We start from the raw sequence: 12900 nt of genomic DNA on the forward strand, positions 1-12900 counted from the left end.
ATTGCTTTACACAAATAATACAACATGTCCCAAATGTAAAAAAAAAAAATAAAAAAAAATAAATAGGATGATCAAGGAGTATAAAATCTAAACATCAGAAGTCTATTAAACATAGGACAACAGGTCTTGTTTAGGCCAGGTGAGATACAGTGAAATCCTTCATAGCAAAAAGACTTATAATGCAGGTAGGTTTTGCCATTAAAAATGCAACTTTTCCAATAGCCTGTGTGATAGCTACAGTAATACTGGCTTGTGGTATCCCAATCCTGGAGACTTCATACCCTAAGCACTTTTTGTTTTCTGTAATGTAACAGACCTGATTTAACTAACAAGCCACTCACCGAGCCCCTTCTGACAAGTATCTGTTGTACAGACGCACAGGATGAAATAGGACTGGGAACCAGTGTGTTATTCTGAAACCTAGAAACATCGTAAAAACAACGCGTAATACTTGGAAGAGAAGCCGTGAAGTACTCTTTAAGCTACAAATGGGAGTCAGACAAAATGGTCCGCCGTTTGAGACGCGCTGAAGTCTGCCTCAAGCCCTGGCTCACTTCCTCTTCTCGCTCCAGCGCTTTTCAGTTCTCCCTGACGAAGACGTCGGCGACGCCGTGGACCTGCGTGAGCTGCTTACAGTCCAGAGAAGCCAGCAGCTTGCGTGGCCCGGCCAGCGTGGGCACAAACCTTTCTGTCAGGGTGACCGTAGCAAGGCTGGCCACATCGCTGAAAGGGAACGGGAGAATGTGGCAGTGCCATATTCAGAGGAACATTATTTGCGCATCACATTTGGAGAAAAACAAAACAAAACAAAAACTGAAATTGGACAGTATTCCTGAGTTTTTTCCATAAGAGTCATGTAAGAGAAGTGAAGCACAAGCTCATGTAAAGGTGGCCAGGAAAAATGCTGTTATTCTATATTCAACAGGTCCTTTGAAAAACTCTTCTGGTGGCGCTCTAGCACCACCTACTGGACAGAACATCTATAGCGCCACTTTAAAAGTATGAATAGGAGTAGCTTACCCATAGGCGATCTCTCGGGCACTTTGCAAGCCCAGACCCTCTATACGGAACTTCACGTTCTTCAGCACATGCGGGAGGGGGTTTTTAAATGTGAATTCAGCCGACATCTCCTTTCCCACCACAGGCTTGCCCACAGGCTGTAAAACAGAAGCACATGCAAACATGTTCAAATATACTGTACTTGTCAGGTTTTCAGGCCCCAGCAGTTTCTTTAGACAAAGCAGTAACCCGCAGTTCAAAGTAAAATTTAAAACAGGTGTAAGACTGGTGTAAGCATTGTAAAGTCTGGTCATAACAGTCTTGTCACTGAACACTGTCTAATAATTCAAGAATATTTTTTTGTCCGTGTCTAAAAAACTAGCCTTTGCCTGTTTTTAAATTGTCTACACCTCCCTTCCACGGGACTAAAACATAAACCATAAATTTGATGTAAGTGCAAACTGGTGCAAATTCGAGGTTCCCAGGCAGTTGGGAAGTCTGTAGACAGACATCATGAAATGTGTGGGGGATGGACAGTTTAGCACACTTACAGTGATGATGATGTCTGGCGTTTGCAACCGGAAGTTGTACTGGGTGGCCAGAATCTGCTGGGTTTGACTGACACGACCAGACAGTGTAAGCATCAGTGCCGCATGGTCCACCAGCTGGCCCCTATACTGCTGGTACTGAAGGGCCCACTCCAGAGTCTTGACTATAGAGGGGTGGAGAGAGAGAGAGAAAGAGAGAGAGAGCGAGAGAGAGAGAAATGCTATAGGGCTCATCTGCATCATCATAGACCCTGATGTTCCAAATTAATGTAAAGACTGAGATAGTCTAAATACACTGAGTTAATCTAAAGACACAAACAGTCCAAATACAGTAATCTAGAGTTAATCTAGAGGCACTGAGATAATCCAGAGTGCATCCATGGATGGCAATGACATTATAGGTTTTAGTATTCTGTCGACACAGCTGAACACAGGGAACACCGGAGCCTCCGTGTTAGGAGTGGAAAAGCCCTGCTCTAGATCAGTGTTAAAATGTCTGATGCAGAAGGAGTGCACACACGTATGAGTGAATGCAGAGTTTGCTCAAACCCATCCCCTCTTAATTATGGCTGCTTTAAACAGCAAGAGGACCTTCCACCAAGGGCACAAATGCTCACCTTCATTGGCCTTTAGATCTATTTGCATGTTATCCTTCTGTACTGTGGCCTTGTTGACACCAGTGTAGTACATGACTGCCAACTCGCTGTAAAGGGAAACACTGCGTAGCTCAGAGCTGCTGTTCTTGATGGTGATGGCCAGTTCAGCGTCTTCACCCATCTTGGGCCCCTCCCCATTCATGGTGATCTCTATGGTGACATCCTTCGTGACAGCAGAGGCATAGGTATCAGGCCTGGAGCCATAACAAGTTGCGGTTTCCACAGCGATTCGCTCCTCTTTGGACCCTAGAGGTAACGATGAGGGGAAGCAGAAGCAAAAGAGGAGTGAATTAAGGAACTAACAGCATGTGGTACTTGTGTGTGTATTTGCAAGAGAGTGAATATGAAAGTAAGTGTGTGTCTATGTGTGCACAGTGTTGTCACCTTCCGGGTACTTGTAGTCATGCGTGATGTCTTCTCGGTTGTCAGATCCCACTGCCTTTGTGCTGATGCAATGACCCACCACATTCTTCTCACAGTGGATCTGGGAGAATGTGCCATCAGTATTCCTTTTCCAGTAGATCTTATCACTGTTCACCTACAAACACACAAAACACACAAACACAGCATTGTGTGTATGTGTGTGTGAGAGAGAGAGAAAGAGAGTGAGTAGGTGGGTGTGAGAGTGATAGAGCAACAAAGACAGAGAGAGAAAAAAGGGGTCCATAAAAGTTAGAGCATGCCATTCCCACGAGTGTGTTGGCACACCCTATTTCTCTGAGGTTGTCGTCGTTGAAACCTGTTCCCATGACAGCATTGCCACACCCTGCTCTCAGGAGGTCATCACTCATCGTGTTCCCAGGAAGTCGTTGCCATGCCTTGTTGCCTTTAGACCCTCTGAACCTGCCAACCGCCGCCACATCTCCAGACTTGCCTTTCTCGGCAGTCACCCCCTCACCTGACTCGCCAGCTGCCTTATTTCTTCGGTTTTCAGCCCCCTCTGCACTCCAACCCTCTGCTAATCCTGCTTCCCGGTACTTTTCCAGGATGTCTGTCCATTTCCCTGTTGTTCTGCCCTTGTTCCCCTCAAAGACCCAGTATTCTCCCCTGGGACTGTCCTGCCTCCTGTTCCTGGTCTGGTTTTTTTTGCCCCTGTCTCCCAGTTGGTTTCTGTGCCTGTTATCGCCACCCTCTCCATCCATGTCTCAGCCTCAGTGTCTGTTCCTGTGTCTGGGAGTGTCTCTGTCCCTGTCCCCATCACCATCACCGATCCTGTTCCCACATCCCTGTTCCTCCGGGCCCTTGTCCAGTACTTTGTTGTCCAGTTTCCTCTTGTTTCTTTGCTCCCTCTGTCTTCCACGCTTCCGTTCATCCTGTTTGGGCTTCTGTCCAGTGTCCTTTCCAGTCCTCTGTCCAGCCAGTCCCCTGTCCAATCCTTCCCTCCAATCAATTCATTCTCTGATCCTCCTTCCTTCTGTTCTCTTCCCAGGTCCTCTTCCTGTTTCTGTTGTCTGTCATTATGGTTACGAATCTCATGTCTCAGATCTCACTGTGTTGTGATTTTCATCAAAAATGTTCTGTTGTAAATATCATCATGCCTTGACCCCCATTCATTATTTCCAACAGATAAAAGGTTTTCAAATTTTGGACAATTTCGTATATTACATTACTAAAATTTTAATTATTTTATACAGTGAACATGCTTCAAAAATAAGTTCACACATCCATATCAATTTAACATTTTTACAGATAATAGACTATACCCAAAATCCTGGAAAATGATTACAGCATTAATGAGTTAATGCTGATTAAAAAAAGAATTATGTTTGAATGTTGCAGTTTAGGGTTCTGTCAAGGTCTCAGGAACAGATTCCAGTAATGCAGGACAGACTAACAGACTAACCTCGGCAAAGACGAAGGGAGCGTCATATTTGAGGTAGACCTGGCCATTACGGACGGCCGCCACGGATGCAGGGCCACAGCAGTACATGCCCTGGCTGGTCTCCTGAGGGGTGGCATCTACAGCCTGCCAGCCTCCCATGCCAGCCGGGAGATCTGGACGGGACATCCAGCAATCGTTCCACACATGAAAATTCCTGAAGCGCAGTGGGAAACAGAGCGAGAGATTATTAGAGGGTTGTGAGAGTTCTCCTGTGAGCCCCACACCCTCTCACCCACACCCACACTGGCATGTTTAGAGTGTTCAGAGTTCCACTTTACACTTCATTTAATGTACGCCTGCAGCTAGCAGGGCAGAGACGTGTCCTGATTTGTTTAGTGGAAGACTAAAAGCTGCAGGTCTGCAAGTACGTGGGTGTAAAACAGCTGTCATGACACACTGCATTGCCTATGGGTTATTATGTAAATGGATTGGTTAGAATGTTTGCACAAAATATACATTTATCCATATGCCAAATATTTCTAAAACCCCTATATAGGAATACCCCTATATAAAAATAAGTTGTGCCATATAAAATACATAAGAATTAAATATGTGTTTTAGAACTGGCATGTATGTTTTATGAGATGATAATACCGCCTTAGCATCCATGGTACCTTATATTAAAACATGGTTATATAAGATCTGCATCTGTGTGTCAGAAACAGGTGTGTGAAAGGGAAAATATATGAAAGATGTTACTAGCAGAAGCTAAAAGAAACCGTAATCATGAAAAAATAATATATACAGTGTAATAACCAATAATAACTATAACCATAAACCCATGCTCATGTGTGGTTTTATAGACCTTTTGTGGGTGAGGATACTACAAAACCTTTAGCTAAAAGGTGTTTAAACTTTGACTCATTAGAGTTGTTCTGATGTTATTGTCACACCCCCAATAACATCAGAACATCATGAGGGTTCACTCTTGTTTATGTATCCGTGCCCTCCGTGATGGCACACACCTGCATGGGGTTCGATGTCCTGTCCATTTAAACCCCTGTTTGTGTGTGCCTCGTTGTTGGTCATGCTTATGTAGTGGTTAGTGTTGGTGTATGTTAGCCTTCGTCGATGTTTATGTATTCTGTGTTAACGTTCACGTTGTTTAAAGCCATTTATGTGTGTTCACGTTCACCATTTATGTTATGTGCGAGTGCCACCGTTAAATGTCATTAAATGTTTCACAAAATCGAGGAGGTCTGTGCGTCCTGCTCCATGCCCTGCATCACTCGGGAAGCCATTACATGTAATCCTCTCTTATGTTTCAGAATTCTGCCACTGCCTTTAGATACCATAATGTGCTTAGGCATCATCAACATGTCTTTATGTAAACTGAGGTCTCGGGCAAACACATGCTTATAGTGGAATTTGGAAAATAAGAAAAGTGTGTGCTTATACCAGACAGAATCAGTGTTAAGATCATTGATTGGCATGAGATTTTCATCCAAATAAACATCAATTGTCATGGAAACATCAGTGTCGTGGGCAGAGTCGAAGTTTGTGATGCTACGGCTAGGAATACCTAAACACCTTAGCACTGAGCGAGAGAGAGAGAGAGAGAGAGAGAGAGAGAGAGAGAGAGAGAGAGAGAGAGAGAGAGAGGGGGAAAAAAAGAGGTTATTCAAAGAGGTCCATAGCAAAGTGACCAAACCAGCACAAAAAATAAATTAAATAAATAACAGAGCAAAAATCATGTTTTTTTTTTGGAATAAGTACACAATACACACACAGACAGACACAAATCACACAAAGATAAGTGTTGTGGATCTACCTGTGGTAGTTACCCCAGAAAAAACCCAGCACTGCCCATATTTTACAGGGGTGCCTCCGCTTTTGTGGTACTGCTTCACAATGTCCACACTGCCACTCCAAGCAGTCGGGGAAGTTCCGTCAGAGTACTCACCCGACCAATTACCTTCCAAAACCCCGTTCTCATCAGGAGAGTTTACCTGTCACAGAAACATTGCAGATGTAGAGGGTTAGCACCCAGATCTCGCTAGTTCCCACTATTTCTAGTGTTTATGGGACGCACACCCACCATGGCAGATACCACCCGGGCAACGTTAACAGGGTCTCCCCAACCTGATGCAGGGGTCTTACTGCATTCCAGCATGAACAGACATGCAGCCAGCATCCCATCGGCAAACTGTCCACAGCGTGAGACACAGATACAGGCATGTATGATTAAAATTTGCTGACACCCTCGGAACATAGTACTGAAAGGAAACCAGAATCAGGTTCAGTACCTTGTACTGGTCACTTTGTCAGTAAGCAAAGTCAGTTTGTCTGAAGGTAAAAGAAACTCAAAGGCTATAATGATCCCGATGTGAAGTCTAACGGTACAGTGCTGTAGGGGTCATGGTCTGATGGGTAATACCTGTCCAAAATTCCATGTCCTGACTCCGATCTGAAGCTGTGTTCCATAGTAGAGTCTCCCCACATCGTTCAGAACATACTCATTTCTCTGCTCCTCACTGTCCATGTACACAGCGTCATCTAAGAGAAGGAGACCAAGAGAGTGAAGGTGCTGGACTATGTGGAATTGAGTAAAGGATGGGAGCTCATCTGATTTCACTTCCAGACCTCTCCATGGCTTGCACTGAAAAAACATGGGAACAATACAACATTCCAGACAGGACACTCCATCCTGCCTATTCCTTCAATATTTTCCTTTCTTTCTCTTTTAATGCATACCTTCACACCAGGGATTAAACAGAATGTATATATCGTTGTCAGGGTTACGAGGAGAAGTGGTGTTCCCGCTGGGGCTCTGCGTCACCACGGTGAGCTCATACCGACCAATAGCAGCAGTTGGCAGGGAGTTGATGGACAGTTTGATCTTGTTGTCTTTTTTTTCAGTAATCTTGGACTCCCAGCAATTATTGTGTAATTCATCAACTAGAGGGACAATCACCAGGGTGCTCTTTGATAACACTGGATTTGGACCTGTAACACACACACAGAGTGCTAAATATGACAACACATGAGCTGGTACTATATTAAAAAGCTGAAATGTCCTGGTCTAGAATCAGGTATAATTTTGGAATATTCATAATAATACAAAAGTAATCTTGGCTCAGCTCTCAGATTATTGTCTGCATAGTGAATATGCATCAAGGTTTAAAAATACAGTTAAGATTCAATCTATTAATATCTTTACATGTTGACTATCCTTAGTTTCTTGGATACAGTGCATGCACACACCCACCCACCCCCACACGCACCAACACACCCAATTTACACCCACAGACACACCCACCAACACACTCACTCACACACTCACCCACACTCCCAACCACATACCCACACAGACACCCACCAACACACTCACTCACACACTCACCCACACTCCCAACCACATACTCACACAGACACCCACCAACACACTCACTCACACACTCACCCACACTCCCAACCACATACTCACACAGACACCCACCAACACACTCACTCACACACTCACCCACACTCCCAACCACATACCCACACACACACCCACCAACACACTCACTCACACACTCACCCACACTCCCAACCACATACCCACACAGACACCCACCAACACACTCACTCACACACTCACCCACACTCCCAACCACATACCCACACACACACCCACCAACACACTCACTCACACACTCACCCACACTCCCAACCACATACCCACACACACACCCACCAACACACTCACTCACACACTCACCCACACTCCCAACCACATACCCACACAGACACCCACCAACACACTCACTCACACACTCACCCACACTCCCACACACACACCAACACAGACACCCACCAACACACTCACTCACATACTCACCCACACTCCCAACCACATACCCACACAGACACCCACCAACACACTCACTCACACACTCACCCACACTCCCAACCACATACTCACACAGACACCCACCAACACACTCACTCACACACTCACCCACACTCCCAACCACATACCCACACACACACCCACCAACACACTCACTCACACACTCACCCACACTCCCAACCACATACCCACACAGACACCCACCAACACACTCACTCACACACTCACCCACACTCCCAACCACATACCCACACACACACCCACCAACACACTCACTCACACACTCACCCACACTCCCAACCACATACCCACACAGACACCCACCAACACACTCACTCACACACTCACCCACACTCCCACACACACACCAACACAGACACCCACCAACACACTCACTCACATACTCACCCACACTCCCAACCACATACCCACACAGACACCCACCAACACACTCACTCACACACTCACCCACACTCCCAACCACATACTCACACAGACACCCACCAACACACTCACTCACACACTCACCCACACTCCCAACCACATACCCACACACACACACACCAACACACTCACTCACACACTCACCCACACTCCCACACACACACCAACACAGACACCCACCAACACACTCACTCACATACTCACCCACACTCCCAACCACATACCCACACAGACACCCACCAACACACTCACTCACACACTCACCCACACTCCCAACCACATACCCACACACACACCCACCAACACACTCACTCACACACTCACCCACACTCCCAACCACATACCCACACACACACACACCAACACACTCACTCACACACTCACCCACACTCCCACACACACACCAACACAGACACCCACCAACACACTCACTCACATACTCACCCACACTCCCAACCACATACCCACACAGACACCCACCAACACACTCACTCACACACTCACCCACACTCCCACACACACACCAACACACCCAGCCACACTCCCACACACACATACCTCCCCACACTCCCACCCATACACCCACCCAAAGCAGAAATGGCCATCTCATGTCCACAGGATTATGTTACCTTGAAAACAGTGTCTACATAATTCACAAACAAAAGGCCATATTCAGCAAACAAATCCTTGCACAAACCACATACACTCACACTCACACATTTACAGACACACACACAGACACACACAAACACACACACACACACACACACACACACACACACACACACACACACAGAACTGGATACCTTCTCCCAACATAATAACCTTTCAATAATAAGTTTTTATATGTATTTGATAGCCACACTAGTCGTGGGCTCGTTCACGAAGTGCATGTTGGGCGTTAAGATAGAACTCACCTAGTTTCAACTCAAGGTGTACATTGTCTGTTTTGGGGTCAAAAGAACGTGAAAATTCAATCCACATCTGAAATGTCTGCCCTCGGCGAACAATGAGTTGATCACTGTGGTAACGGTCTGTATGATGCTCCTGGCGATTCTGACCCTTTTTGGATTTGAGGAGATCAATAGCACGCACTGTCACTAGGTGCTCTGAGAGAGCAAGAGCACAGTGAGAGAGAGAGAGAGAGAGAGAGAGAGAGAGAGAGAGAGAGAGAGAGAGAGTGAGAGAGAGAGGGAGAGAGAGAGAGAGTGAGAGAGAGAGAGAGAGGGAGAGAGAGAGAGAGAGAGAGAGCGGGAGAGAGGGAGGGGAGAGTGAGAGTGAACATTTCTAGCAAAGGTCCATTGCAAACCATAATGCCATAAATCAATGTGATCAATCGCCATGCCACAGCACACTCTGAGCCTTGCGAACTACATTCCCTTCATGCATTGCAGTCGGCTGCTCTTTGCTTCCTACCACTGATCTCGTGAGCTGCTATTGGTGGGTTGTCCTTGTCATTGTTTTTGGTCCCGTCAACCAAGATCTCCGTGTCGTCACTGTCCTTGCGCTTGCAGCACTTGCAGAGCTCACACAGCCGCTTCCAGGATGCCGCCTTCTTTTTCTCCGGCAAAACTTCCTCTGGCTCATCCCACCCAAGTGTGGCGTCTGGGAAGCGTCCGACCATAGTGTGATTCCTGACCGCTTCTGCTGACATGCTGAGGAAGACAGGACGAAAATCAGGAATCACCACGACGTTTACATTTACATTTTTCTTCAGCGTTGGTTTGGAGTCAGTCTTGGGTTGTTTTTAGCACATTAAAAATATTTCTTTAAAAAAGAGCACTACAGACATTGTACTGGTGTTGTAAATTATTTTGTACTGATATTGGAAATGATTTGAGTCCTATGCACATTCTCATCTGGTTCCACTTTATTTGTCAGTGACCTCTCTCATTTGCATAATGAAGGCTATAGAACCAGAGGCATCAAAGAATCAGGTTTTTCTCAGTTTATATGTTGTCACTGTTCCTAACATAAGACATTTAATCCTCTTCTTTTGCTCCTTAGCCTCTCTTTCAATCTGTGGCTCACTCTGGCATATCCTTGTTTTCCCTGTCACTCTGCAGTATTCCTCTCTAAAAACATTCCGAGTCTCTTAGCCACATCGTCTCTCACCTTCTTTTCCCTCGCTCGCCGCTACACAGAATCCAGGCCTTAAACTGTCAGGAACTGCTCCTACATTATCAATTATTACAACAGTCTTCAGTCGCAGTATTCACATATTCACCTTATCTGCGTGACTTCATCACCTGCACACACTGTTTCCCTGTTTCACCCCTTTCAAGCACTTCAGCATGGACAATCTTTCTGAAAACAGGTTTTTGAGGTTAAGCCTGTGAAAAAAGCCATTTTGTATGATTCTATCCATTATGAATGAATCCCTAACCCTCAGGGCTGAGCGAATGTACCTAGTCTGGAGCAGACCAGACAGGAGGGATTTGACTGCGGCTGCAGCGTGTGGCATGCAGAACTAAAGGTATGTGAAAGTGACAGGTGTGTTGGAGCCCAATCAGATAATCTTAAAAAACACCCAGATAACCATTTGAAACCCAAAGACCAATATGATCGTAATGTGCCCCTGCAGCATAAGGAGGCATCCATGCAAACACACCCTGCTGACAGCAAAGGTCTATAAAACACTAACTTGGTACCAGTGTTACGGGGGTAATATTATGACCAGCACGACTGACTCAGTATATTCCCATAAACTTAATGTGGAGTGTAGTGAATGTATAATGAACAATGTTTGTCACTTTATAATCAAGGAAAATAAACAGAAGACTCCTAAAGAAAGAGTGTGTAAAGAGTGAATATTTGAGCCTTAGTCCGTGAAGACTAGCCTGAGGGAAAAGTACAAGTGTCACTGCAGCACTAACCTAACACTGCAGACACTGTTCTGAATGTAAAAGCTGCCTTGTGAAAGGTGTCCTGAAAATCAGAGACATGGGCAGAGAACATGGAGAAATGTAAGCTTTAGGTGGAAGGACTGACTCTCAAGCCCATCCATTCTAACTGCATCGACAACAGCTTGGGAGCAGATCTGCATTGGTAGAATTCAGTAGGAACTTGTGGGAGGCTCCATTACTGTCTGCAGGTTTAAAAGAATAGTGACTCTGCAATCAGGCATTACTGATATTACTACATTACCGATATCACTACGTTACTGATTAAATGAACAGTGACGCTGCAATCAGGCATTACCGATATCACTACAATACTGATATCACTACATTACTGATTAAATGAACAGTGACTGTGCAATCAGGCATTACCGATATCACTACATTACCGATATCACTACATTACTGATTAAATGAACAGTGACTCTGCAATCAGACATTACCGATATGACTACATTACGGATATCAATTTGTAGCAGGACTTTCCCCCAAAAAAGACACCAAGACCAACCTCCTGCATCCTTGCTGAATGCTTTGCCACGCAAGCTAACAGCAGTGCACAGCTAGGCAAAGGAATGTTCCTTTGTTAAAATCTGGTCCAAGTCTAAACATCAAAGGGTTTTTGCTGTAGAGAGGGTACTGCTAATTGCTTGTCTGTCAAATCATGAGAACAGTGAAGGTTCGAGGGCATACATGGCCCATCCTTTTAGACATCCTGGTACGCTACAGTTCATTAAGTCTTCCGTAATTTCCATGTACATGATACCACCCTAAACTTTACTCCTAAAACCTGTGAAAGTGTCCGTCTGATGTGTTGTAATCATTTAGAAATTGGCAGGATAAAGCATTTTGTACAGATATTAAAGTAAGCTTTTTACTAATGTCCATCCTTAATTCCACACACATTAACAGAAAATTAGCTAAAAATATCTAGGGTCCAAAGAGCAGATTAAACATTGAAGTGTTTTAGGACACTTAAATGTGAATAAAGCTGTTTATGCACCATCATATTATTATTACTTTAAAAATACATTTCTGCCGATATGCTTGTATTTTAAATGTAATTTCTCAAAACAATTCCATAAAGTGAACACTGTTTCAAATAAACGTCTTAAGAATTTAGTCCTGCTAATTTCTGCAGACCTATGCTGAAAATGCGAGGCGATTGCTTAACAAGTATAATGAATACAAAGAATGCTTTAAAAAGTTGCTCTTACGTGGTTTCAGTTGTTTCTGGGTCTGTGTATTCAATGTGCGTTGTCTCAACTTGTTAGCTAAGCCAGTAAGTAGTAGTATATCTACTCCAGTTCTCTCCTCCTCCTGCTTCTGTGCCTCAGCTCCTCCTGGACATTTTTTTTTCACCTTGCAATGCTTCATAGGGCACTGGGTGAGTTTAGTCACGAATTGACATGCCAAGAGACACAATCATCAGGAGTCATGAAAGTAGGGTCAGTAGTATGGCGTCCCTTAACCCCATAACCCCTGAAGGGACACCACCACCCCCATCTCACCTCTAACTGACAGAGATGACCAGTTTGATGCAGAGAACTAGAAGTCATATAAATGGATGTTTTATTCCCAAAACCTGTCACTTACTTGCAATATTTAAGTCTGGAATAGTGTACAGAAAGCATGA

The 12900-nt window shown here is 44.8% G+C and overlaps 1 protein-coding gene across 1 annotated transcript; it reads right to left on the minus strand.

Moving 5' to 3' along the window:
• Positions 1–78: 78 nt before the first annotated feature.
• Positions 79–10018, minus strand: LOC113582366 (protein-glutamine gamma-glutamyltransferase K-like). The gene is made up of 13 exons (XM_027018097.2): positions 9781–10018; positions 9282–9473; positions 6780–7031; positions 6463–6581; positions 6124–6231; positions 5857–6034; positions 5484–5622; positions 4047–4239; positions 2588–2741; positions 2165–2449; positions 1551–1711; positions 1021–1157; positions 79–723 (listed from the first exon to the last, which is right to left on the minus strand). Exons 1-13 carry the CDS (start codon positions 10016–10018, stop codon positions 579–581), a joined length of 2301 nt encoding a protein of 766 aa, XP_026873898.2. The 3' UTR covers positions 79–578.
• Positions 10019–12900: the final 2882 nt, after the last annotated feature.

Source organism: Electrophorus electricus, chromosome 22, assembly GCF_013358815.1.
Source record: "Electrophorus electricus isolate fEleEle1 chromosome 22, fEleEle1.pri, whole genome shotgun sequence".
Lineage (NCBI taxonomy): Eukaryota > Metazoa > Chordata > Actinopteri > Gymnotiformes > Gymnotidae > Electrophorus > Electrophorus electricus.

Coding starts and splice junctions, on each gene's coding strand:
- LOC113582366 (XM_027018097.2), bottom strand. CDS start 10,018: ATGTCAGCAGAAGCGGTCAGGAATCACACTATGGTCGGACGCTTCCCA. Junction 4,240..5,483: donor CTTAACACTGATTCTGTCTG/GTATAAGCACAC, acceptor ACTGCGCTTCAG/GAATTTTCATGTGTGGAACG. Junction 1,712..2,164: donor AGATCTAAAGGCCAATGAAG/GTGAGCATTTGT, acceptor ACCCCTCTATAG/TCAAGACTCTGGAGTGGGCC.